A 27,813-nucleotide genomic window follows, 5' to 3' on the forward strand; every position below is an offset into this window, starting at 1 on the left:
GTAGATTTATTCTGTATATTTCTATTAATTCCTTGTTGTCGGGAGCTCATCATATGAGCCGTAAGTTCTTACGACAATTACGCGTTAATTGACAAAAGTCAATATAATATGCATGGACAATGTTAGTCATATACTGACGTTACTAGAGCTCGTATTACATAACCATGCAATGTATTGACAGTTGTTTTTCATTCTCTATAGATTCCATTGTTCTTTGTCACAAATTCCTTTCCTCTTCGTTGTCGTTGCAACACCTATTGTAAAAAGAACTAATTTTACAGCCATCTTTCATCGTTATTCACCATTTTCATCAATTTTACCTTAAAAATACTAGATTACAACACAATTATTTAAAACAAAATTCAGTGATATAAGTGACAAATACCGGGATCTGCACCTGAAGATATAAAACCTCAATTGAAGTTTTAAAAAGCGTCATTTTATCACTTTACTATGATACAGCTTTGGACATGTTTGTGGTTTCTTCCTGTCTGTAGTTCATACACTCTATATAACTGTAAGTATTCGTTTCTACTACTTTATTGTTTGTATACGTATAACTTCACTGCTCTATACTCTCATGAGTTATTTTAATGTAATTTATGTAAAAAAAAAAAAAAAAAAAAAGAAGAAGAAGAAGAAGTATTAATGATGTAAAACCCAAGGATGTTATAAATAGAGGATCTGTCCATATGTATCTTCATCCTATTAAATCGATGAAACCAAAAAACAACCGAGCATCGGCACATCTGATTGGCTACTCTCGTATCTGCCATCGTCTGATTGGCTACTTTCGTTCCCGCCATGATTGTTGGCTCAAAACATTGCGATCCTATTGGGCGGAGTGGGCAGAGTAGGGGTGGCGAAACTGTGACGTATGGCTTCAAGATTTTGTTGTAAGGGCAGATTCTCTATTTTATAAGATCCTTGGTAAAACCAGATGTGCCGGAAATAGTGGAATCCGTGGTCAAGTTTAGCCACACCACTCAAAATAATTATTAAAAACTATATTTTTTTCACTAATTTCCTTCTTATTTCCCTCCAAAAAAATTGGGATAAATTCTAATTACGAGGGGGCTAAGAATTCATGTTTTTGATCATATAATGTCACGTTAATAGATGTCACTAAATGAATGTTCGGTTGAATTATTCATTTGCTTTAGACACGATCGAATCGAATGTATACTTGTGTCTCAATGCATCAGGAAAATATCAGGTTGTCTAAAAGGTGTTGAGGCTTTGAAGGTCAAAATTGAGGATATATTTAAAATGGTTTGGAAATCACGTTATGAAACTCATATTTTGTGCGATGACATACTGCTATTATTATTATTATTATTATTATTATTATTAGTAGTAGTAGTAGTAGTAGTAGTAGTAGTAGTAGTCTATCGTTGTAAAACTTCTGTAGTTTTTGGTCAAAAATCTTGTGACACAAGGTCCTCTTCAGCAATCTCTTTTGCAACGTAGCACAATTCAGAGTTCTGCAGAAACCAAAACAAATGGTGCCAAGTTCGGGCTATATAGAAGATGCATTGGAACCACTTAGCCACGTTCTCATAATATGTATGCGATCTGGCATTGTCAGTGTTGTATACGATACGTTTTCTGTTGACAAGTTTTGGCTTTCATTTATTTATATGCACTCGCGTTAATTTCCGATAGTACACGCCAAAGTTTATCGTTCTACCTGACGGCAGCAGCTTGTAATGCACGAATACGATGTCCTTCCAACAGCGGCGGGTCCAGGGGGGCGATCGGAGCAATCGCCCCCAGAAGAGGAAACTTTTCTTAATTTTATATATAAATAAAACCCATCTCAGAGTTTGGAGCTCTTAAAAGTAGCTCTAAGTATAAGTATTACAACCCACCGCTCCCCCTCAGAAGTCCGTCCTGGACCCGCCCCTGCCTTACAATCCCACTAAACGCACAATATAACTTCCTAGACGTTAAGTGTGGGCTTTGCCATATATTATAAAGCTTTTCCTCCCTTTTGACCACGATCTTTTTCGCACATTATTGTTGCAGGTTTACAACTTTTCATGACTCACGCACACGGGTTAGGAATGGTTAGAGTTTATCACGTTTAAAGTACAGATTCGCAGGTAGAAATTCGATCAAGTTAATCTTTTTAAGTCACATCATATTGCACCTATACGTCGAACTCTTTTGTAGCCAACTTTCTCTAAATGCTTGAACTCTTCTTTGGTGAGGATCAGTGTCGTATTTGAGGGGGCTTCTGGGCTTAAGCCCCCCCTCGAAATCTTACTTACTATAGTAAAGTATATGAAATATCTTGGAGAATTTTCAGGCAAATCCCCCCAAAAGTTAGCAAAGCCCCCCGAAACAAAATGGTAAATACGCCACTGGTGAGGATCATTGGCGATGTCATGACTTCTTATATACCGGTATTGCTCAACTTGCTAGAATATCATCCTACGATCGGTATGATTGGATGCCCACTGCGACCGCGACGAGTATCCTGTATTCGAAATTATTCAGGACGAAAGCAACCGAACCATCTTTTTGCTTTTAATAGCGTATTTTACCCATAAACAATACAAATTTCTTCACGAACTTGTGCAGTACTTGCGATTTATCGAAAAAGCATTTTACGGAAATTTCACTCATTTTTAAAGCGCAAAACCTTACAATGATTCTAAGAATTCCATCATCTTTTGAATATGTCAGCTGTCAGCTGCCAATTCAAGTCAGAATTGATCCTCTGCGACGTTTATACTCTGAGATTTGGGACACTAACATCATCTCGTGCATAAAAGAATAAATACTTTTTAGATTATCTGATACTATTTCGTGTATTTTCAACTAAATAATATTATAAGCATACGACAAATGAAGGTTATTAACTTTTCACCATTAGTTTTATAATCAATTTCAAATTACACTGTTAATAAGTATCTATCTCAATGAACACGTAACCGAGTCAGTGTTTCTTCCAGGCATGCTTTTTGGGGGCACTGCCTCCTTGGAGCTCTGCGAGTGCCCCACTAGAGGAGATCAAAATAATATGTCTCTAATATAATAATAAATAGAATACCATGTGAAAATAATATGTGCTCCCCCCGGAACAATTTTTCTTAAAGAAACACTCAACCGAATGATCTTTATAGAATCGATTGAAAGATTCAAGTGGAAGAAATACATTGAGAAGTGTTTCCAATATCAATTGCTTTTCGCTTGAAAATCTTGAATTCTTTGTACTGAGTAATGATCAATAATTTTTTTCTCTAATATTTGTGCCTCACAATTAAAAATTAAAGAATTCCTTAGAAGTAAAAAAAAAAAAAAAACACTGAATATCCTAAAGCCGGACTGGGTACGGGCGGGGTGAAGCAGGTTTCACTACGACTACTAATATGACATCCCTCTTGTACAACTCTGGAGTCACCACTCCAAGTTAGTAAAATACTTTGTTTCCCATATTGTTGGTCAAGGGCGCCGATACTGGGTATTCCGGGCCTCCCAATGTTCATGTTTGCCCTCATGTGTTTTTATGAATATATATATATATATATATATATATATATATATATATATATATATATATATATATATATATATATGAAATCGACGCCCTTGTTGTTGGTTACCAGTTTGTTTGAATGTTTACTGTTTCATTTGTTTGCAGCCTACAAACAAGAAATGTGTCTACCAGGAGAGAAATGGGAAGAAAATTGTAGATCATGTTCTTGCAACGAACGAGGACAGGAAGTTTGCACTGGAGAGTCTTGTGATAATGGTAAACGTATATTTTAACCGTTTTAAAAATATTCTACTTGATTTCAGATGCGAGCACAAAATGTTTTGGTGTAGACCTAATATTGTGTAATATTATAGTACTCGCGCCAAGTCTTGAAGCTTGGACTCTAAACCAATCATTGCTTGAGCTCTGATACATCGGAAAACTTCGGTACAATTCGTGGAGCCGCTTCCCGAGCGCACACTTGGAGAAACGTCAAACAGCTGATATTCGCCAACAATGTTGCCAAATTTTGAAGACAATGTAAAAGAGTATTAAAAAAAAACATTTTAAAAATACTAATAATAACACTGCACAACAAGTACAACGGTAACAATTATTCTAAAACGGTAACAAAAACACGAATAGTAACAATGAGAATATAATGCAACAAAAAACAATTAACAAAACGGAACTTGGCGCCAATCCGACAACACTGTACTCTCATGAGATGTTTTCCGTGTAGCGCGAGAGACGACACTGACAAAATGTGATGGGTGGGGGTTGACGACCGAAGACACCCTCGCGTTCTATTGGGTGGTGAAATCGGTAGATCTAGGTCAAGCATCACGACTCGGCGCGGATACTATAGGAGTCGTGATGGAACGGGTCGCGGGTCACCGAGTCACTTGAGTCACCATTTGGTTTATCTACTTAGTCTTTGTCTGACATGGTGATCTGACATCCAGACAAACCGAGCGGAACGTTCTCAAAGGATTAAGGTAAAATGTTAATTTTGTTGTTTTAAACGCTATGAGTTTCAAGTGAACTTTACTTCACTCACGCCTCTTATATGTGATAGTGCTGTGTGAGTTAAACAATGAAATGATTCGAGACGTAACTGTCGGTATCCGTTTTTATGTACAGTGTTTTATTTATTTTTTTTCATGGCGCTCTGAGCATTCCATGTGTCTTCCGAGGTAGATGTAGAGTGCCAATTCCTTGGAGAATTGATTTTGTGAGTCCTGACGACCCGCTCGGGAGAGTAATACTCCCAGAAGTACGTTTTTTCGTGCGCTACCCTAGCCAGCTGTTTTACGCGTAATTCTAGCCAGGTGTTTTAAATTGGTTACAACATTTATATCATGAAGGTCAAGGTGGAACAAAACGAGCCCTGTGGGGCTTCTAATTCTTTTCTACTACTACTACTACTTATCTGCACTAATGTAAGTAAATCACTTTTTTGAGTACTATTTTCATCTTCTTTTAATGAAAAAAATGTTATGAAAATTTAGAAAAAAAACTTTCCTTGGGCCCAGTTTGAACCCACGCCAAAAACGATTTCTGTTACTAGCCCGCGCTAGCATGTTCGGCCACAAGGACCGACAGCAGCAAGCGTTTGATTTCTGCTATATGTATGCTACGTGGTAAGAAACGGATAACGCCAACCAATCAGAACCGTGTAATTAGTCCCTACTTCCGAGAGTATTACTCTCTAGAGCTAATCCTGAGTCCTGGCGGCATGTCCAGAGGTTGCATGAGTGCCCTCTCATCACGTCATTGAGGTAGGACATGTCTAGGTCCTCATGTTGTTGACTTATCCGTGCATAAAATAGTTCTAACGACTATGTGTACACTCGCAGCTGAATTTTGTAGGTGAACATCCGAGAGCTGAGTACATTGTAGATTGCAGCTAGTATTTGGCGAGCCTTTTGGACAGTCTGCTGAATATAATGCTTGAACAATATATTCCCAGCTATTTTATGCCCAGATGAAAAGTGAATTGATGGTCATTGAGATGGAGTGAGAAACGTAGTTGCTGGTGTATTTTGTTGAAGTGGACCACTTGAGCCTTCTGTGCATTAATTTTGATCTGCTACTGGGTTAACCATTCCTCCAAAAGATTGAGGTGGCTCTATAAACTGCGTTGTGCATATTTATTGTTTCGTGCCGCGCGAATATGGCCATGTTGTCAACGTACATAGTATGCATATTCTGCGGCGTGGTTGGTATATCTGCTCTGTAAATTCAGTATAATGTTGGAGAAAGACAGGGTCCCTGGGACACGTCTGCCGTTATGTGACAACAGATCGACTGTGTTCTTCTAAAACTGACTGTGAACGTGCGTTGATGAAGGAAGGATTAGATTAACTTATTATATTCCAGAGCACATCATAGTAAGGAGGTTCTCATGCCAAATTCTATCGAAGGCGTTTTCGATATCCAAAAAGACTCCGATGATATGGACCTTATCGTTGAAATTGCATGTGATCTTCTCCACAAAGCAAGTGAGTTTTGCGGCACCGTGTAGAAGCTAGGTCTGAATGCATTTTTTAGAATTATCCTGAGTTTCAGGTAGTGAATAGGTCGTCGTCGAATGAGTTGTTTTACAATTTTAATCAAGTGGTTAAACAAATTAATAGATCGGTAGTGTTCCAGGAGAGTGTGATCCTTCACTGGCTTCGGTAACATTACAATGGTTACGTGCTTCCAGGGTTTTGGAAAATATCGAAGTCGTACCACAGCATTAAAGACTTTACAAATTGCAATGATAAATTTGCATGCTCCTTTCTTCAATGTGCTTGATGATATTTTGTTTAGGCCCGCAGCTTTTCTCTTGACCTCCGTGTCGTAGTAAGAAGTTAAGGGTTGAAAGGTGTTGATGATGGCAGATATGTTAGATATTATTCAACATACTCTATATGATTGTCGTCATATAGTGTTCTGTTCGGGCTGAATTGTTCTTCCAATACATTGCCAAAAATTTCCAGATTGTCTTCGTCTGCATGCATGATGCCTGTACGTTCATGTAGAGGTCTAGATGGTCACTCTGGAGCACTCTTCAGTGCACGCACTAATGACAAGACTCGTGTGATTGGAAGATTGCAGTGTGCTGAGGTTTCAGTCCGATTTGCGTTGCGTTATTCTTCGTAGACGTTCTGGAGAATTCAACCGGACAACATTGGTTTATTATGGTATGAGCAAAACTTACACGAAACTACTTACATGGGGTTGCAAATCCGTTATAATATGGATCTCCTGGGTTATCCAGAGTGCTTAACAGTCTTCAAAATAGTCTTCAGATTTATCAACGGTTCGTTGCCAGCGACGAAGAAAGCGCGAAATATAATTTGTTCAATGTAATTCATTAATTACACCACCTTGTGTCGTAATATTGTCAAAATGTTCATTTTGTTAGCGAAATGTTTCGAACACAATGGCTGTTTTACTTTGGAAATGAGATCATAATCACACGAACTGAGATCGGGCAAATATGGCGGGTATTGAAGCACTTCCCATCTCCACCGCTAAAAAACTACACTTGGCACTGTCTGCTATGTGAGCTGTCACGTTATCATGTAGAACAACGACGTTGTTGAAACGTTCGTTGATAATACAGCTACAAAAACAAAGCGTTTTGCATTTTCCTTATCAATAACTATTAGTATGTTATAACTATGAAGAGCGATTTTCATCGACAGTACAGCAGTGGTATACCCATAGTTCATAGCATTGGACATTGGGAAAAGCAATTTCACGACACCGGTGAGTTACATAAGGGAAAATCCAGAGGTCGCCCCCATATACCAGGCCAAGACATAGGGAAACTAATATTTTCTACTCACAAATGTGTTTCAAATTTTATCCCAAGGTTTCACGTGCATGAATGTAAAAAATATAGACTTGTAAAATTGGATGCCTATTTTTGAAGATCCCTGTAGAACCTTCACTCTTTCACTATTATTACTACTACTACTACTACTACTACTACTACTACTACTACTTATTATTATTATTATTATTATTATTATTATTATTATTATTATTATTATTATTATTATTATTATTATTATTATTATTATTATTATTATGTCGCTCAGTTTTATCTTTTTTTCAGTTTCTCAATGCATTCAATATAGTTTATGGTTTAATTCACCCAGAAGGTGTCATTGCAGCATCAAAGGAAAAACCATCTGTGTTCAAAGCGGCGTTCGACATGGTAAGTTATGAATCATAAAATATGGATCCTTATCAATTTAATGAAAGCACCTGAAAAAATGGAAACTTACCAGATTAGTAAGACGTTGTACACTTTCTGCTCTCAGAATAGCTCTGATGTGGCGGGCCGTAACTTGTGGGGAAGCAGGAAGGGCAATGTCCCCCAGGGAAGCTCCCGCCGTTCGAGGGGTCCCATTTTAAGACAAAATATTCTTACTCCATATATGATACGAACATGAAATTATAAATGAAGCATCAAACATAAAACAGCACACAAAAGTTAAATAAAACAAAAATAAGTCGTGGGCCCATTTCAGTAAAAATGTCTACTATTAGGGGGTCTAGAAATATTATTTATTCGTATGGCTTTGAAATTTGTCAATATTGTCCCCTTAATTAATTTGTCATGTATGGAACTGGCCCATGGGTGTAACTACCGGCCCCGCAGACCTTGCCGTGCGGGAGAGCCCACAGGCTTCGGAGGGCCCATAAAGAGTAAGAGAAAAGATGGAAAGAGGTGGCCCAAGAATTAGAAAAACAACTTTTCTAGGATGCCTAAATACGCGTAAATTTCCCCCCAGAAAAAATCTAAGTTACGGCGCTAGTGTAGTGTATCACTCAGTTACATGAGAAGATGCAGACGGAAATCTGTGCCTGATTCATGTCTCCAAAATGGACGAAAGTTGTGGACGCCGGCTCATTATATTAAAAGGATTATGAAGTAATATCGGAAATTAAATGATCCGGGAACCAACAAACCCTCCTCACAACAAGTGAAAATTTCACCCGTTGTCGGGCAAGGTCGACAGCAGGAATACGCGTCCTCGTTACTTGCTCAGAAAAACGGATAAACCACGTACAAGGAAAGTTAGCAACTAATGGCATGTGACTATAAATTAAGTGGATGATTCAAATAACTGAATTACAATCATAGTATTTATTAGGCTGACGTCCCAATACACATTATACAATTTGTAAAGTATAGTATAAATGGCTTAAGTAAATATTCGTCCACTGTTTTTACAAATAATGGTACTTATGATTATCACGTTATTAAGCACATTTCCCCTTCTTCTTTCTTCCGTTTGTGCTCACTCCTTGCGCCGTTCTTCTATGGGAGCTCACTACTTGCTCCATCCAGCGCTGAGTGCAAACTGGCTGAGTCAGTGTTGTCAGATTCAGTATAACAGACTTCCGCTCAAAGCCCTGAAATTTCCCGGTCGGTTGCAAAATTTCCCGCGAAGAAAGAATATTAATCATTAAATAATTAATTATTATATTAATAACTTCAAATTAAAATCAAATAACTCAGAACAACCAATCAGAAGTACATCCTTTCCTGCGGGAGGAGAAATCTATTATATCAGGGCTATCCTTCTATTTTATGTATTTATTTGGTATAAATATAAACATATATATATATATATATATATATATATATATATATATATATATATATATATATATATATATATATGTGTGTGTGTGTGTGTGTGTGTGTTACTTTCAAGTATTATATCCTTCCATCCTTCCCCTCACCTCACCCTAACATTGCGTAAATGATTGGTCATAACCAGGGCCCGGATCTTGTTGACCTAAAAAAATTTAAAAAGTGACCTATAAAATGACACTAAAATTCCTGTAAAATGACCCTAAAAATCACAAAAATTGACCTTAAAACTTATGTTTTTTTAAACTTTTATTTCATTAAACATGGACATTTTTTAATATCCATTGGATTTTTAATTAACATTTCTCACTCATATTCAAAAAGTTTTGTTTCAGTTAGTTGCAGTCCATTGATCACTTATGTCCATTAATCAGTCCATTGTACGGCATTGTAAGTATTGAAAGCGTCAGTTCACTCCCGAGTTGAAACTAGGAAGCACTCTTAAACAATAAAACTTAGCAAGTTTAGACTACATGAAAATAATAGATAAAAACATGTTTAAAATCCTTGTACGCCTTCTAATGCATTTTTAGTTATTCACGTGATCACATTCTTTGTGGTCAAAACCCAAAGCTATATGTTTGGCCACCTACCAACCCCCACCTTTCGTTAACCAGCTACAGTTTAGTTTTCATTAGCTTGTTAAGAATGCAGTTTTTCCACTCCAATAGTCAGGAAGTAAGAAAAGAGGTTATTCAACTTCGTCTTTTCCACATCCGTAAACCGTGTTCATTTAAAGATTTCCTTATGTAGAAAAAAAGAATAAAAAGACCATAAGTGACCTAAAAGTTACCGGTACCTTAAAATATTAAAAAATGATCTGAAATTTCAAAACAGCAAAAAGCGACCAAAAGTTGACCCTAAAAAACTATATTTTTAGAACCTAGAGTTGATGGATAACATTTTTACTTGAACTTGCCATGTCCTATGCGTAACAGAAAAAAGTTGACTTGTCAACAAGATCCGGGCCCTGGTCATAACAAATATAGTACGCAAAGGGCCACAAACCCTCCCTCCCTTCTATCTTCTTGCAGAAAATGGACGAGGAACAAGCAGTCCCATTTGGTTTGGTTTATGAACCTCTCTTGCTGTTCTGGTTCTTTTGACCTTCAAAGATGCTTCCAATCCATATATTATTCCATGTACAAAGAGATGACGATAAGGAGTGAGAAAGAGACGACATTGAAAGGAAGAAAAGTTGACAAAATTTCCCATTTTCAACCAGAATTTCCCACATTCCCGCCATCTGACAACACTGGGCCGAGTCCTTCTTGCTTTTCGTGGAGTATATCAGCTTCGTAGGCTCGCCGACTGGACAGCAGCGTTGCCAGCCTGTAGGGTGACGTCACTGGAGTGTCTGTATACGTCACCTGGAGAGTTCTGTGGAGGGGAAATACCAGAAAGTTGTTTAATTATGTTCAGGACCTCGTATTGTGCGAGTTACAGGTATTCAACTTCATTCAGATGCTTCTCAGACCACCACATAGACCGCTCCAGCTGTATGAATTGGTACATTATCATCCTGGAATGTGCACCATTGCTCGGAAACAACATCTGGACCATAGTATGCACATGGTTTCCTAAAATGGCGCGGAGAGTGAAGCTATCGGTAAGTGGAAGCACAGAACCGGCTGAAAACCAGGAGATTGTGACCTACTGCATTGCAGAACCGCCGCCACGTTTGACAATTGGGCAGAGACACTGGATCATACGCTTTTTTGAATGCCCACCACACATAAACAGGACTGGAGTTTAAAAAAAAAAAGCTGAACAATGAGTCATTCGATTATATTACACCTTTCCAGTCATCAGTAGCCCATGCTTCATATTCGTGGTGCTATTGGCATCCTGCCAAAACTTATAGTCTTTTATCAGCGGTTTCGCCTGTGCAACTCGATCCCGTATGTAACTCCCAGCGGAATGTGATTGTCGATACAAACTGTGAGAGGTGCAGCTTCAGTTCCTCCGTCAGTTGCACCGCGGTCACACCACGTTTCCGAGTGACAATCCTCTTCAATATTCAGCGGGACCTGAGGGTTTTCCTCCGACCATTGTTCCTCTTCGCTGATGTGGTCTTGCCCTGAGTTTTGTAAGCCATTATCACCCTCATGTCACACTCAATACATTTGCCACTTGCTGAACCACATAACAGAGCACCAACAAATTGCTCTCTTTGAAAATGAAAGAGAACGACCATTTTACACTATCATCTCGTCATCTGCTCAGTTCAGTACACACTTCCGTTCTATTGTTCCTTACGTAGTACAGAAATTGCCCTAACACACTACCAACATTGCGGAGCTGCGATGGCCGCCTCATACTTGTCAACCCTTTTCGAACTTCATTTGACGCATAAAGGGAACATGGTGACTCAGTGGTAGAGCGCTTACCTCTGGTGAATGGGATTTCTGGTTCAATCCCCGGCCAAATAAGTTTGTGGTGGACAACGTTGTGTCTGTGAGTTTTCTCGGGGTACTTCCGTTTCCTCCCACATTCTCATTTCACCATCATTCACTTGTCCCAATCATCGTCTCCCTTAGTCTAGAGGGGATAATCATGGGATTTAAACTTAAAGGGCCTTATGCAGAGTCGTTCTGACGCGTGATTAGAACCATACTAAAGAGCTCGACTAACATATGTTTCCTGCAGTAGTCAGGTCTTTAGTATGACGCTAATCATACGTCAAAACGACTCTGCATAAGGCCTAAAGATTTCATTTCATTTTCTATCTGACGTATTTCCAATTCCAGGTGTTTGTATTAAATTGATAAGGATCTGTAGATGTAGTACTCTCCTAGTCATGCACGATATCTCCAATGTTATTCTTAACAATACAATACGTAGATCCTTGTCTTTGCTATTCTCTTGCGTCTTGAAAGAGTCTGCATTACGGTAAAACTCACCTTTCACTGTGTGTTTTCCCAGTGCTTAATAGTAGGGCCTAAATTTCTACTACCGAAAAAAATGACAAGCAGTTTCTTCCTTCTGTCTTATATTGCCCATTGTATATACATTTCACACTGTTGGTTCGTTGTAAATAATCTCGAAACAATTCGAACTACTGCTTAATAAATCGTAGCAGGCAGTGGCGTAGGGAAGGGGGGGACCAGAGCCCCCCCATCCCCTAAAGAGGTCCGGCAATGTACTTTGGTACTTTGATGTTTGTAATTTTTAATATATTTTATGTTTATATATTGTTATGTTTGTAATTTTTCTATATGTGCCTATAACAGCACTTGCCCCCCCCCCACCAAACACACATCCTGGGTACGCCACTGGTAGCAGGTTTTTACTGTTGTAGCGAGCGAAGCGACCAGATTGTATGAAGGTTGATCAACTGAAATACATTCCTTGACCGCAACTTCAATAAGGTATAATGAAAGGAATGTGTAGTTCTAGTAGTATCATGGTATATGTCCTTGTTTATGTACAAAGAAATAATGGCTCAATGCTTTTTGTTGTTGCAGGAATAGTCGTTGAAAAATGGCGTTCCGCATCCACATTCTCTCCAAACAAGATCAACATGCTGCCATAGGGTTAAGTTAGATGTACAAAGGTCATTCAAGGTTGACCGGAACTTTTATGTCTTCAGAGGAAACAGATAGTACAAGAAGCACCAAACTATGTCAGTTTTTCGAAGTATTCTCCGTGCGCGTTGAGGCACCGTTGCCATCGTTGTAGCAGCTCCCTGATTCCTTTGGCGTAGAAAGAACTTGGTTGTTGTAGCCACTGCAGGACATCGTTCCGCAGTGCTTCATCTGTCGTGAAGTTCTTCCCTCCCAGATAGTCTTTAAGGGGTGCAAACAAATGATAATCACTGTGGGCTAAATCTGAACTGTAGGAAGAATGAGGCAGAGCTTTCCAGCGCATTTCGGCCAGAGATGTCACATTGGCCGAGTGAGAGCAAGCATTGTCATGGAGAAGAATGACATTTCCAGACAACATCCCAGGTCTTTTCTTGCTAATGAACTTTCATACAGCACCACTCAACGATATGGAGTAATGCTGGGCATTAATTGTGCTCCCTTTGTCGAGAAAATCCACATGAATAATACCCTTCATGTTCCAGAAGACACTTGCCATGAGCTTTCCAGCGGACGGCTGCGTTTTGCTTTTCTTGGGCGGCGGGGCACCTTCATGCCGCCATTCCATGCTGCTTCTTTTGGTCTCTGCGGTTGAATTGTGCAACCATGTTTCATCACACGTGATGATGGATTGCAACAATTCATCACCTTGGGCTCGAAACCGATTCAGAAGCTGTTCACAGACCGTCATGCCTGTCCACTTCTGATCAAATGTCAGCTGGAAAAGAATCCACCTTGCATAGACTTTGCGCAAGCGTAAGTGGTCATGAATGATTGTCTGAACACTCCCGACACTGATAATTAACCTCGGCAGCAATATCCCACACTGTTACTCGCCGGTTCTCAAGAATCATTTGCTCAACACGTGCGATATTCACTGGTGTGACTGCAGTCGGGCGAATGTGTCCATGCGCTTAATTTGTCACCAGCTTCCGTCCTTCGCGAAACTGTTCACACCATTCGTACACTCTTGTCCGTGACATCGTTTGTTCACAATACTGTGTTTGCAATCTTCTAAAAATCTCAGCTGGTTTAACTTTCTCCTTCACAAGAAATTTAATTACAAACCGCTGCTCTACAGCCACAGAGACACTTCTTGCCTTCACGTTCGCTGCAACTGCTGCGCATGCGCCAAATACGTCGTGCCGGGCGTTAGTTACTCGAGAAGGAATACATTACGTCACCCGCAAGTTTTATCATGATCCGGCTATTCATCGATTATTTACGTACGGAAATCCCAGTCAACCTTGAAGGACCCTTGTACATTGAAGTTGCATCACCCGATCGTGACGTAATGTCATGTGGTATTATCGTGTTGACTGTGAAGCCAGGGACGGATCCAGGGGGCGATCGGGGCAATCACCCTCTCCCAGAAGAGGAAACTTTCTTACTTTATATATAAAGAAAACCCATCCTAGAGTTTGGAGCTCTTAAAAGTAGCTGTAACTAGCAGTATTACAAACCTCCCCCATAAGTCCGTCCTGGATCAGCCCCTGTTTGAAGGGAAGGGTGATTTTCTGTGAATTGTGATGAAGATGGAATAAAGCGAGCCCTGCGGGGCTGTAACCCCCTTCGCTCGCTCAGCTATGTTTCGTACCGTAAGTAAATAACCTTTTTATCAGTAAAGTTATGTGTGTAAAGTGGACTAAATAGCACGTGACATTACGCCACGATCGGGTGATGGAACTTTAATGTAAATTTAATCTCACCCCTGCCAATACAGTTTCCCATTGCTGAAGGATATCAACAAGTTAAAGTGTTTTGTCGGATGAAGGATATATATATGTGGCAACGCATGCGTGTCGCAAATAACAGTGACCGATTGGTAAAAAGTGTTTCGGGAAGGACATGCAGGGACAAGTTATTATTCCTGGTGTGGTCAAGTCCATGTTGTTGGCACTGAAGACAATTGTATAAAGACTACTGAAGCTACTCGTGTGAATCAGGCCCGTATCCAGGGGGGCCTAGGTGCCGCCCCTAAATCTTTGCTGCCCCCCCCCTAAAATTTTCACTGTAGGCTTGCAAATGAACTATAATATGGTGATGAACTATCATATGGCTGGATCGGGCCCTCCCTAACTTCAGCCGGGCCCCTCCTACATTTTTAGGCTGACTACGGGCCTGGTGTGAATATTGAACTGAATTGAAAAAGGATTTATTCAAGCGGGCGAGGTTCAGCATAGTGTTGCTCTACCACCTAACCCTTGTCAAGTAAATACATTGAGTATTACAAAAAAGATACAATCAATTGAGTACAAAAGATACGGTGATACACAACAAAAAATACAGGTATACATTAAGATGATTAAAAAAAGAAAAAAGTGGTACTTTTAACAAAACACACACACACACGCACAAGTACTACATGAAAAAAGAGCATACAAATACAAACATAAAACAAACACAAACCGATCAATAACATGGAGACAAAATAAGGTATGCTTGTGATTCACAATATAGTGGGGAGGGTGATGAAATATTTTTACAATGCATGATTATTTAATAAAGAAGATGCACTAAGTCAAGTCTAATTTCAATAGATGCCTGAGCAATTTAATATGAGTTATGTTACTGCTAGATGACCAGGTGAAGGAAACCGTCCATTAATGATTCGAACAACAATCTTCCAAACTTTACATAGATGACATTCGTACAATGGTCAAGATGAGTGAAATATTTGGACGATTATGGTGACTTCTGAAGTGCAAATAATGTGACAAATTCATCATGAACTCCTCTACATTGTGTACAAGCAGTAGCATCATTTTATATTTTGTCGAGAGGGGAAACGAAGATGCAATGCTTTCGATATGACTATCGACTTTCGATATTTTGTCAATATAGATTTTTGACATCCAAAACCGAGTATATTAATGTTTTTCCATATTTCAATATCTTCCAATATATTGACCAACTTTCTATATTTTGTCAATACCGATTTTGCATATCCTAATCTGAGTATGTCAATATTTTTCGATATATCGATATCTTTCAATATATTGATCAACTTTCGATAGTTTATCGATATCGATTTTCGATATCTAAATCCGGCTATGTCGACATTTTCGATATTTCAATGTTTCGATATATCGATGAAGTTTTGATATTTTGTCGATATCGAGTTTCGATATCCAAATCTAAATATGTTTACATTTTTCGATATATCGATATCTTTAGATATAGCCATCAACTTTCCATTTATGTCGATATCCATTTCCGATATCCGAATCCGAGTATGTCGATATTTCGATATCTTTCGATGTATCAATTAACTTTCGATATTTTGTATATATCAATTTTAGATATCTAAATCCGGGTATGCTAATATATTTTCATATTTTGTTGTTTCGATATATCGATCGAATTTCGGGATTTTTTCGATATTGATTTTAGATATCTAAATTCGGGTGTCGATATATCTCGATACTTCGATATATCGATCAAGGTCCGATATATTGTCGATATCAATTTTAGGTACCCAAATCCGGCCCTAGTAGCAAGGAAGCTTTCGGCTACTTGGCGCGTGCTTGGCTATTAGCTTTTTACGCTTGCACTTGAAACGCGTGTTTTCATACAATCTGCCTTTTGTTGTACTTGCAAGCGATGCTTTAGACATTTCGCAGAGCGTCACAGCATCTTTGGCTGTTCATTGGCTATTGACTTGACTTGACTTGCCAAACGCTTGCGTCAAGCTTGAATGGAACACTGAATACAAGGTTACTCCCATGTAACTTCGTTACTAGAATCCAGCTTGCGGTATGTTTGCACGTTTTCCAATCAAACTGGTTGCAAGCTTGGCCGACTTGCAATTCAAGCTTAACCCTACAGCAAGCACTTTGCAAGTTGTCTCTACTACTTGGAGGAATCGCAGAGCCCTAGCTATTTGTTCTCTCCGTGTAGTTTACGGTTGACTTCGTAAATTAGAACGTATATTAAAGTTAATTACCTTAAATTTATACTTCCAACCAAACCAATGTTAGGTCTATTAGTTTGTCTAAAATATTCTACTTCGAAATATATGAATAAATAATAATTCTGTCCCTCAAATTCACTTTTACTTTTTTATTATCTTCACCTTATAAGAATATTTACCCTTGGACTCCCTAACTGTTTATCATCTCTCTTAAGAGTTTAACCCTTCAAGCCAGGAGTTAAATACCCATCAGCCGCTGCGAGAGGCGGTAATTTTAAATCCCCAAAACAGCAATTTTTGCACAATGTGACAAAATTGAAGATACCTTAGAACAGATTTGCTCAATTGCAATGAAATTTCAGGACTTGTAAACGAAACTTCACACTACACAAAAATGTATAAATAATGACATTTATAGTACTGGTATAATAACAAAAATAATAATAAAAAACTTACATGTTGTGCTTACAAAGTACTTCTTCTCTCTTGTGTTCTTTTAGTTAAGAAGTCCAGTTTTGTGTGGTACAGTTTAAAACACACTTCGAAACATAGTCCTACTTTACAATCTGGACACCAATAAAACTTTCTTTTTTCATGCTTTGTACACACTATGCATCGCCTTTGATGCTTGGATCATCTTTTTCCTGTCTGAAAGATCTTTGCAATTAAATGCCTTTCCAAAAGACGTTGTGGAACAAATGATGCAATCGTACATAATTTCATGTAATAAGAATGAAAACGAACAGATGGCAGCATATTGCAGTCTACTCTTGAGTGGCTTGCGTTTTCGTTCATGTGGGAAAACAACAGATGGCAGAACATACATCATTTCATCACTACTACAAAGGACGTATATGTGTACGTGGAACCGGCTTGAAGAGTTAATTTAAATATATAAATATAATTCTGCGACCTTCCAACAATTATGATTCTCTTCACATGTTTTGTATTATTTCTCAACCTACTTATTTCAGGCTGTTGCATATTTCTTCCTAACCACTTTCTGCCCAATTCGCTATCAACCAGTAGTAAATAGGAGCACCACTTGCAATTGAAAATGGCTTACCTTCTTACTGAAAAAAAGACGTAAACTAGTTAATAAACTGATCAAGTAATACTTAGTATAGATCTTCACAGTTCGCTTACCAGAATTTATGACGCAGCGAAATTTCTTTCTTCCAGAAATGGCAGAGAAAACTTGTGTCATGGGGTCGTTCTTCTTTGATGACTGCATGTCCTGTTCTTGTACCCGTAAAGGCAAAACCAGGTGCGCACCGAGGTCCTGTGATAACATTGGTAAGTATGAATTAAATAGGTCTAATATACTCTAGCTGAAGTTTTGTGATATTCTAAGTTTAGTAAGGACTGAAAAATGTTGGTTAAAACCGTTACAACGAATTAGAAATTTTGTTTGAAAGGTGTACTCGTGAAATTTATGCAAAATGAACACCATTGAAGATGATAATCATTCTGGCAGTTAATAAGTATGAATTTATTTTCCTAGCCGGAGTCATGTCAAGAGAATTTAGGTGGAAAGCCTTATGAACTATCGGAAGATGCTTATCCCCTGAAGATGGTATCATCATGAGAATGTATCATATTACAGTGTGTCCCAGAAGGTCCATAATACAGTGTGTATCATAATACAGTGTGTCTACCTCTACTATGGTCACAAGCAGAACCAGTCCGTGATTCGTGGATAGATTTTCGCAAGTTTCCCTCTGGTTTTGAGAAGTTTCTGGAAATACGTCCTTGCACCTCTTCTTTATCTTGTCTTCACTTGTCAGAAAACAGGACCGCATTATTTTTGTCCTTGATGCAGCCGTAAACACAAAATTATAGTCTGTCCTAGGCAGTGGCGTAGGGAAGAGGGGGCCCGGAGGGGCCGCCCCCCCCAAAGAGGTCCGACAATATACTTTGGTACTTTGATGTTTGTAATTTTTTTATATATTTTTATGTTTATAAATTTTTTTGTTTGTAATTTTTCTATATGTACCTATAACAGCACTTGGGCCCCCTCCCAAACACACATCCTGGCTACGCTACTGGTCCTAGGTTTCCTTAAGAAAATTTCCCTTGACTGACATAATTTTCCCTTTTCGATCAAATTTTCCCTTGTTTGTTGAATGTCCAACTTCTATATAAAATTAATTTAGCTATATTAAAGGAAATGTCAACCACATTTATTTGTTTTATTCATTCGCTTCTTGCTTCTGTTGTATTTACTTTTCCTTTATATATACAGAGTCTTCCAAAAGTCCTGCAAAAAAATAAAAAGCTGTAACTTTGAAAGTACTACTTACAATTTTTGTATTTTGTTTGTAATGTTTAGTGGAAATGTTAAAATTTTTGTTGGCAACAATGAGCGGATGTAAACGTTGACGTCATGACCGAAGTCACGTGACAAAATGGCGTCTACTCAAGAGAAAGCGCAGTGTGTAGCGTGGTTTTGTGAGTTAAAATCTAGTGTTTTGGTGGAAAGAAAATTCCGACAAAAATATCAGAACAACCACTTACAGGTCCAAGTATCAAGAGATGGTATGATAAGTTCCTAGCTACCAGCGGCGTAGCATAAGGGAACGCCGGTATGCCCGGCATCCCCTGTTAATAAGAAAAAGTACGCATTTCATTGTATATAAATTGTTTACTTGTAACTATCACAAGTATTCCACTGCAATCTTCTGAATGCCCTCTCTCGCCTTACTTTAACAATCGGAACTTATGCATGCGCGTCACTCACATTTTCTGTGTTTCCTCCTGTCGTATGCTATGTTCCTTGGGCTTCCACGCCTATTGCAAGCATCGGGGTTTTCGTCTGCTTTCTGTCGAATGCGCATGCGCAACTACTTCCTTTCTCACTCCTTCTCATCCCTTGCAACTCTACATTTTGCCTTAGATATAAGCTGGCATATTCTCAAGTATTTCCAACTCTATCTATTTTGAACTAAGCTATAGTTTCTGTACATAACGTACGAGCGCTAACGTCAAGGAAATAGAACAAAACAGAAATGGCTAGTTCAATATCGTTTTGAAGCATGTCGGTTATGTAAATAATAATATAAAAATAGTTATGCTTTAATCGTAATTATAACAGTAATTAAAGGAAAACTATTAATCTTCATCACAAATAAATAGTATGCCCAGTGGCGTACCTAGTAACTCTTTGAGGGAACTCACACACACAAATATAAATATAAAGCATTTGTAGAATCATGGTTACCGACCTGGTAGGCCACTCCCCACTCCTCACAAAGATTGCTTGGGCCCTTCAGTCTCTGGATATCTGGCAACGAAATAGACACACAGAAACAGACTCCCTGAGTTGTTTTAAGTGTTTTCTATTTACATCTCCAAATGATATACATATACACTCAGGCCATATTCACGAACGGGCGCCTGAGTTCCGGACCCAAGATGACAAATTTCTAGGGGCGACATATCTCTTTAAAAAAAATAAAAAAGAAAGAGATTGAGGTATGGTATGCAGAGAAAGAAGCTACCCACGAGAAAGAAATAAAGGAAACTATACTGAAAACGATGTTCATACAACAGTGGGGCGGAATTTTCTCTAAGAAGGAGCTGAGACAATTGCATATTGGCTTCTAACGTAATCCACGCATTTGCTTCTGTATACTCCACAAGGTGACCAATTAGGGTGGCCTGCCCCCCCCCCCTCCCTAATTTTTTTATAATCGTATATTTCCCCTCGTAATAGCTATGCATTGCTGATTTCAGCAGTATTGTATCACACAAGTGATTAACTTTGGCATCCCCATTTCGGAATACTACGCTACGCTACTGCTAGCTACCGAAAGTGTCTTGCACTTGCCTCGTAGCGGAAGGCCAACAACCAGTGTTGATGTGATTCAGTCCGTGCAGCAAAGAGTGTTGCGAAGTCCAAAGAAATCGTTGAAACGCAGATCCTTGGAGCTGCGAGTGCCAATGACAACGCTACGCAATATCGTTCGTAAGAAAATGATACACAAGTTTACAAGCAAAAACCGAAAGATGTTCAGGACCTCCGGAAGAATATACGTGATGTGATTAGGAGTATTACGGATGAAGCACGTCGAAATGCCATTCTTGGATTCCCGAAAAGACTTCAGCAATGTTTGGACGTAAATTATGCTCAGCTGGAGGTTTGGCGTTGAAAAAATGCTTGGAAACAAAATTTCAAACTTTCTTACAAGTCCACTAAAAGTTTTGTACAAATACAATAAATGCCACAAGTCCCTCTCGTAACTAATACTAGTTTCACAGAATTCATTGTAATTGACACAATCGTTGATGTTGTTAGAACTATAAGGTTTCAAACTGACTAATATTCCAATATTTAATTCTGTTTTGATATAAGCTTCCGTATATCAAGCTTATATTCATTTTCTGGGTGGTTATCCCCTCACTGCAAACGATTCTTCTGCATCCACTAGTAGACCTATGTAAAAGGTATTCCATAAAGACCGCAACTTTTGAAATGCCCGTCATTTCTGTTCTAGTAAGTTGGCAGCACTGAACGTTACACAGTTTTTATCTATTGTCTTTGTGGTTAATAGTCACGGAGCCCCGCATAGCGCATGATCGTCATCTGTTTTCTCTACCGCTAGGAATGAAGCGCTTCACGACGGACAACTATGTCGGTCACTATGGCAACACCTTCTTTCGTGAAGCGCTCCATTCCTACCCGTACAGAAAACAGATGATCATGCGCTATTCGGCGCTTCGTGACTATTAACCACAAAGACAATAGATACAAATTGTGTAACGTTCAGTGCTACCAAGTTACTAGAACAGAAATGTCGGACATTTCAAAAGTTCCGTTTTTTATGGGACCAGGGGCGTAAATAAGGGCCCCGCAGACCCCGCATTGCGGGAGGGCCCCAAACTATTACAGGCTACCAAATCATGAAATGGGTCGTAGAGAAGGGGCCCCACCCTACACTGTCTGCGAGAGGGTCCCCAAGCTTTTAGTTACGCCACTGTGGGACACCATGTACAATACGCAATAAGCATCAAAGTTCAGCCCTCTTGAACAACCTTTTGTGAATTTGTGGTTTATAAATCTGCTACACTGTTACATATTTATGGGAAGTAAGTTTTTTAATTTCCTCTACAGACCTTTGTCGTCCAGGAGATGTGAAAATATTGAGATGTTACGTTTGCCTTTGTACCAAGACGCTGTTCATGTACTGCAAACCTCTACAGGAGTGTCAACGTAGTAAGTATTTATGAATATGTGATACAATATAAATTCAAACCCATGAAGGTTTCTAAGGCTGCCTTCACACCAGGTCTTGTAAGCCGCTCTTTTGAGCTTCAAGTGTGAAGGCATTGGAGCCTCTTCTAAGCCGCTCAAAAGATCGTGATACCAAAATGACAGCCACGCTACAGCCAGAAAAAGCTCGAGCTTTAATCTTGGCGATAAATAGCAAGAAAAAAGGTAAAGAAGATATAGAACAATGCGAATTCATCCTGTAAATTGATCAAGACTGAAAGAACGTTATTTTTACAGTATTTTTCCTAAACTGAGAGAAGATGAAAGAACGTTTTTCAATTACTTCAGGATGTCTATATATTCGTTTCGCAAACTGTATAATATGTAGTGTAAAGTGTGCATTTCATCTGAGTAACACCAAAATGAGAAAATTTTCAACATTAAGTATATGTAGACTTTTTCCATTCGAACTGAGTTCACGCTCACGTGTGAAGGGCTTTATTAAGACCGTATGTTATTGTCTTTCCCGTCAGCCAGCTACTAGCGCGGTGATCTTCACATCAGCTCAGAGCCGTGGCTCACTTGCACCAAAGCGGATGTGTGAAGGCACACGTTTAAGACAATGTAAAGCTAGAATAGCACCTGCAGCTCACGCGAGCGGCTCACGGGATTCTAGTGTGAAGGCTGCCTAATGGTCTTTCCAGGAATGAAAACCGGAAAAAGACTATAAATAATGCTGAATGTCTGTAGTCAGGACATGTAGTGAGTAGCGTTTGATCAGAAGTACTGCTTTTAAGAGTGAGAATAGGCAAGATCCATGGGCGCATGAAGCACGGTGTATGAGAGGCCAGTTCTCTGGATTTTTGAAAGGGATTCAGTTCTTCGAAATATATGTCAAAACATAGATTTGCTTATTCATCCCTACAGTATTTAATATTTTACTGTAGTTAATAAAGCTATACAATGTGCTTCCATGGGCGGACCAAGGGGCGAGCAACAGCCCGGGGCACCACAGTCAGGGGCTGCCAAATCGATCCTCAAAAAGTAAATTTTATAACGTGTTTTCTACTGGCTTTTTTTAATTTATGTTCTTATAAAGTAGCGTCAATTACATGATCTTTTCCCATTCCACCATGGAAGAAAAGAGTTTCATAGTACTAGGGGGACTGTATCGACAAATGGAGATTTGGCATGTAAAAGAAAGAGTGGACCTACATCAGGTATTTGAGTATTTTTTTTTTTTAAATATGGGTTTAAAATATTAAAATCACTGTAATAAAATGTAAAATATACGTAGGCTACAACTAGGGAAGGGGACACCAAAAAGTCACTTTGCCCAGGTGAAAAATTTGCCTTGGTTTGCCCCTGTGTGCTTATATAAAGTATTAAGTACTTTAAGGTCTCTGTGTGTGCTTGTGTGTTGGTCTTTCGCACCCCCGCCCCCCTTGGAAAAATCTTGCTGGTATTCGTGGCCAGATTTATTCATTTTGTTTATTTGGAGTTTGGTTACCTTGCCAGTGGCCAAGACGCTTTCTCTACATGAGGCGTGTACCTACAGATTCATCATAGAGGGGGAATACGGAGGCTGAGTGGTGCATGAGGTCCCTGGTTCGATCCCCGTCCAAGTAATTTTGTGGTGGTCAATGTCGTGTCCGTGGGTTTTCTCGAGATACTCCCATTTCCTCCCACATTCACATGCCACTAATTATTCTATCATCATTTACTTGCCTTAATCATCCGTCTCCTTTAAGATTAAACTGAATGATTTCAGTTTTTCATGTTCAAAGATTAATCACATATACCAAGGGCGTGCTTTAGGGAGGGCAGGGAAGTAATTGCCTCTCCCTGAGTTTGAGAAATATATATATTTTAATCAAATGTATAGTAATAATTTAAAAATGGGAAACTGATGTCAAAATGAGGGTTTACTTCCAAATGGAATTCTCTGGTTACGTATGTGTATTTTTCAACTTCTTGTTAGTATGTGAAAACCCTGCACCCTGAAAAATTATGCCCTTCTAGAACCACTTGTTGTCTATACCACTGTTACTATATAATACTAAGTTTTATTACTTCCCGGTAAGGTTATAACGCAGGTGTAAAGCATGTCCTCCAATACCCGTGATACAAGGACTTCTACTGTATTATATTGTTCTTTTACACTGGTAACATCTGTAGCTCGATTGTATCGAATACTGAAATTGTGCATCACGTTATTTACCTGGTATAAGGTGGGATCCTAAGCAAATCTATTCTCAGCATTTCAAGGAGAATCTCCTGCAGTGACTCTAATTAAGATTCATGGATTGGAAAGTACATGATAGGGACAGAGATGCAAGGGTACTTGATGTAATCATGATAAAGCAAATGGTGTAGACTTTCCACTCACGAAAGGACTGACAAACAAAAATCTTAATAATAAAAAGAAGAAGCATAAGTAACGAAAGAAAGGCACAGAAATAAAAAAAATAAAGAAAATAGGTAAAATGTAAAGAAAGATTCAGTTAATAAATACTTTAATAATTTTGAAATAATAATAATAATAATAATAATAATAATAATAATAATAATAATAATAATAATAATAATAATAATAATAATAATAATAATAATGGAATAAATACAGAAGGTTGATTGGTTTATATGCGACCGATTTAACAAAGCTGTTGTCGCTCGTGTAGTTGCGCCCGGAACATGATACGGGAGTCGTTATTAGAGTGATGTTTCAGTTTGCAGCGGCCGCAGTGTTGTGTTGGTGTTAGTAGAAATAAAAGTGAGGGGAAACGCGGGAGGACGGCGTCCCTCCAGTTCCTAAAAATACAATGGGCAAAGATAGGCAAGGGGGACGGCGTGACATCATGCCGCTACTCACCGTCTCCCAACCTTTTCAGATCCACTTTTACCCCCTGAGTGTTAGTGAAATGCCACCGCATGTGCACGGCTCTTTTTTACACACTAACATTGTACAACCAAATAGTGAAACAGAGTCGTGTTTAACTATCGGACTGATCGGGCAATCAGAAATGCTAAAACAGTCGAAGACCAAAGGCTCCTTCAAGGTTCCCCGTGGTTGTCGACATATAAGCTGGAAGAATTCACCACCCCAACGTGGCATAACGTAAAGATTAAATCTGGTACATTCCCCTATCATCTACAGAGTGGTCCAGGTGGCCCAAAAGTAGGTATACACCCCTGCATTGAACAAGTATAACATTCTAGCTTATAGGTTTGTTTGCTTCGGCTCTTCCGAGCTTACGATATAAGTAAAAACATATTAAGAATAAATCATAAAGAAACTAAGTCTACCTGATGGATAACAATAAGAAATGATATAAAATGCAATGAGCTGATCAGTACGGGACTGTATACCTACTTTTGGGCCACCCTGTATATAATTTGTCGCAATCTTGGTTTATGCTGCGAACATAAGAGCCGGGTTTGTTCGCCACACTGCTGGATATAAGACAAACTGTATGAAAGATGTTTGGGGGCGTCAAAATGTGAGGTGATTTTCACATTGAGGCGTACATTTATCTCACGCGTAATAGCAACACTCAGGCGATTACGTAGGTACAGTGACATCTATCGCAAGGGACGTGCCAGTTTTACCGTCAGTCAGTGCAAAGAAACTTTTTCGCAGGGAATTGTGCTTGCCACCGGATAAGAGTAGAAGGGGAAGTTGGAGCCACGTAAAGTGAAGTAAAACGTAAAAGATGAACGCTGCCTAGTTGTAATTATCCACCAATCTATCGAAAAGACAACCCTCATTTGTGCGGAGCAAGCAAGAACCAGATGGAGATGCACACAGACAATGCATCCAAGCCATTTCCCTGGTTTAAGGGGGCAGACTACTTAATATTTTTCAAAAGCTAACAATTATTCTTTTGGCCGTTTTTCGTAAGTGAAAAGAGATCATGAAATGTAACTTACAACAATAATAGCTAATATTATTCTATACCCGAAAATACTAATTGGAAGAATTTTCAGTGTTACCATCCATAGAAATCACAGTGTGACCAGAATTTGAATTACCCAAAAATCTAGGTTGAGGCAGCGACTAGAAAAATGAGCTCAACGGTAATTGATGACTTACCATGTTTTCTTGGTTTCTTAACTACATTTTAAATAATATTCGTATTTATTTTGTAATAACTTATTTATTTTGTAATAACTATGTAAGTTATTACACAATAAATACAAATGTGATTTAAAAAATAGTTAACAAAGAACCAAGACAACATGATAAGTCATCAATTACTGTTGAGTTCATTTTTCTAGCCGCTGCCCTGCCTTAAGGTTGGTGTAAAGGGATAAGTTTTGCCGATAGATGTCACTACAGTCTTCGTATCTCTCTCATGTATTTTTTACCTTTCACAAAAATTCACGATTTCTCTTATAAATTTCAACTTACAGACTTCAAACTTTGAGAGAAGGAACTTCATAACCTATCGAAGGCAACACTCCGTGCCGATTTTTTATTTGTAATTTTCTTCGTTGTTGAAATAGTTTGATTGTTGAAATGGATATCCTAACTTTTAACAATGCAACTGTTTCAACAATGAAGAAAATTGTAAATAAAAAATCGGCACGGATTGTTGCCTTCGATAAGTTGTGAAGTTTCTCCTCTAAAAATTTGAAGTCTCTAGGTTGAAATTTGTAAGAGAAATTGTAAATTTTCGTGAAAGGTAAAAAAAAAACACGAGGTACGAAGACCGTAGTGACATCTATTGGCAAAACTTGCCCCTTTACACCAACCTTAATCTAGATTTTTGGGTAATTCAAATTCTGGTCACTGTGATTTCTATGGATGGCAACACTGAAAATTCTTCGGATTCCTATTTTCGAGTGTAGAATAACATTATCTATTATTGTATAAGTTACATTTCATTATCTCTTTTCACTTACGAAAAACAGACAAAAGAATAATTGTTAGTTTTTTGAAAAATATTTAGTGGTCTGCCTCCTTAACATGACATGAAAGAGGAAACAGGAATCTGTTATTCTTTTTCAAGACATTTTGTAACATTTCTGACGCACTGATGCTAGAGTGAGTGGTTTCTGCTCATTTTGATTGTTGAAACGTTAACAATACTCCCTTCACTGACCCACGGAAAGCCTACAAAGGGAATGCAATGGAATTATTTGTCTGTGCTCCAACGTAGCTTGTTGAAGTGGAAATTGAGATGTTGACCGAGTGACAATACTAATGATCCAATAGAACACCATCAGTGGTGGCGGCCAGGCTCCTAGTAATGTGGGTACTCGTCAAAAATCCGTCCGATATAAACTGAACAACCTTCTGTGAATTCAATGTTATACAATGTTTCGATTTTTTTTTTCATTTTATTTATTTATGTATTTATTTTCAATAGTCAAAGCTGGAGTGTGTCCCAGGTTTACAATTCCTTCGGAACCGTGTTTGCTGTTCGAAAGCCAACCTTGCTACTCGGACAAGGACTGTCCTGGTAAACAGAAATGTTGTCTTATTGACTGCCGATTTGTTTGTGCAAACCCTGAATAAAACAGATGGTCATCGCAAGAATCAGCTACATTGTTTTTGTCTTTGGTAATGAGGTCAATCTTTGGAAGTCAGCGCCTTGATCCTCCTGCCGATGGAGAGAAACCAATTGCTAGAACGTTGAACGCACTATTTCCAAGAGAGGAGTATTTTTGTAGAAGCAACGAAGATGCTGTAATATGTGGCAATAGGTAGAAGTACAGTATGTGAGATGAAGAGAAGATTTAAATATTCATCGTGGTTGTGACTGCAGATTGACACGGCCACAGCAAGGGGTGTCAATATCCATAGGCTCATAACATTGAACTTCAGTTACTATTTTCAATGTGAATAGTAAAGATTTGTTGTCAGTAAGTGTTAAATTTGGCGTTTGATAATAAAATAATCCTTGAAGTTGTAGTAAATCAAGTTTCTTACCTATTGGTATATTACTGTTG

At 38.6% G+C, this 27,813-nt stretch overlaps 1 protein-coding gene across 1 annotated transcript; it reads left to right on the forward strand.

Annotated features, from left to right (window-relative positions):
- Positions 1 to 269: 269 nt before the first annotated feature.
- On the forward strand, positions 270 to 27,663 carry LOC145663810 (uncharacterized). The gene is made up of 6 exons (XM_081729902.1): positions 270 to 517; positions 3,650 to 3,760; positions 7,599 to 7,700; positions 17,829 to 17,942; positions 21,760 to 21,861; positions 27,231 to 27,663. The coding sequence occupies exons 1-6, from the start codon at positions 454 to 456 to the stop codon at positions 27,377 to 27,379; spliced, it is 642 nt and encodes a 213-aa protein (XP_081586028.1). The 5' UTR covers positions 270 to 453; the 3' UTR covers positions 27,380 to 27,663.
- The last annotated feature ends 150 nt before the right edge of the window (positions 27,664 to 27,813 follow it).

Source organism: Thermobia domestica, chromosome 11, assembly GCF_964235325.1.
Source record: "Thermobia domestica chromosome 11, izTheDome1.hap1.1, whole genome shotgun sequence".
Lineage (NCBI taxonomy): Eukaryota > Metazoa > Arthropoda > Insecta > Zygentoma > Lepismatidae > Thermobia > Thermobia domestica.

Coding starts and splice junctions, on each gene's coding strand:
- LOC145663810 (XM_081729902.1), top strand. CDS start 454: ATGATACAGCTTTGGACATGTTTGTGGTTTCTTCCTGTCTGTAGTTCA. Junction 518..3,649: donor TTCATACACTCTATATAACT/GTAAGTATTCGT, acceptor ATTTGTTTGCAG/CCTACAAACAAGAAATGTGT. Junction 21,862..27,230: donor TCTACAGGAGTGTCAACGTA/GTAAGTATTTAT, acceptor TATTTTCAATAG/TCAAAGCTGGAGTGTGTCCC.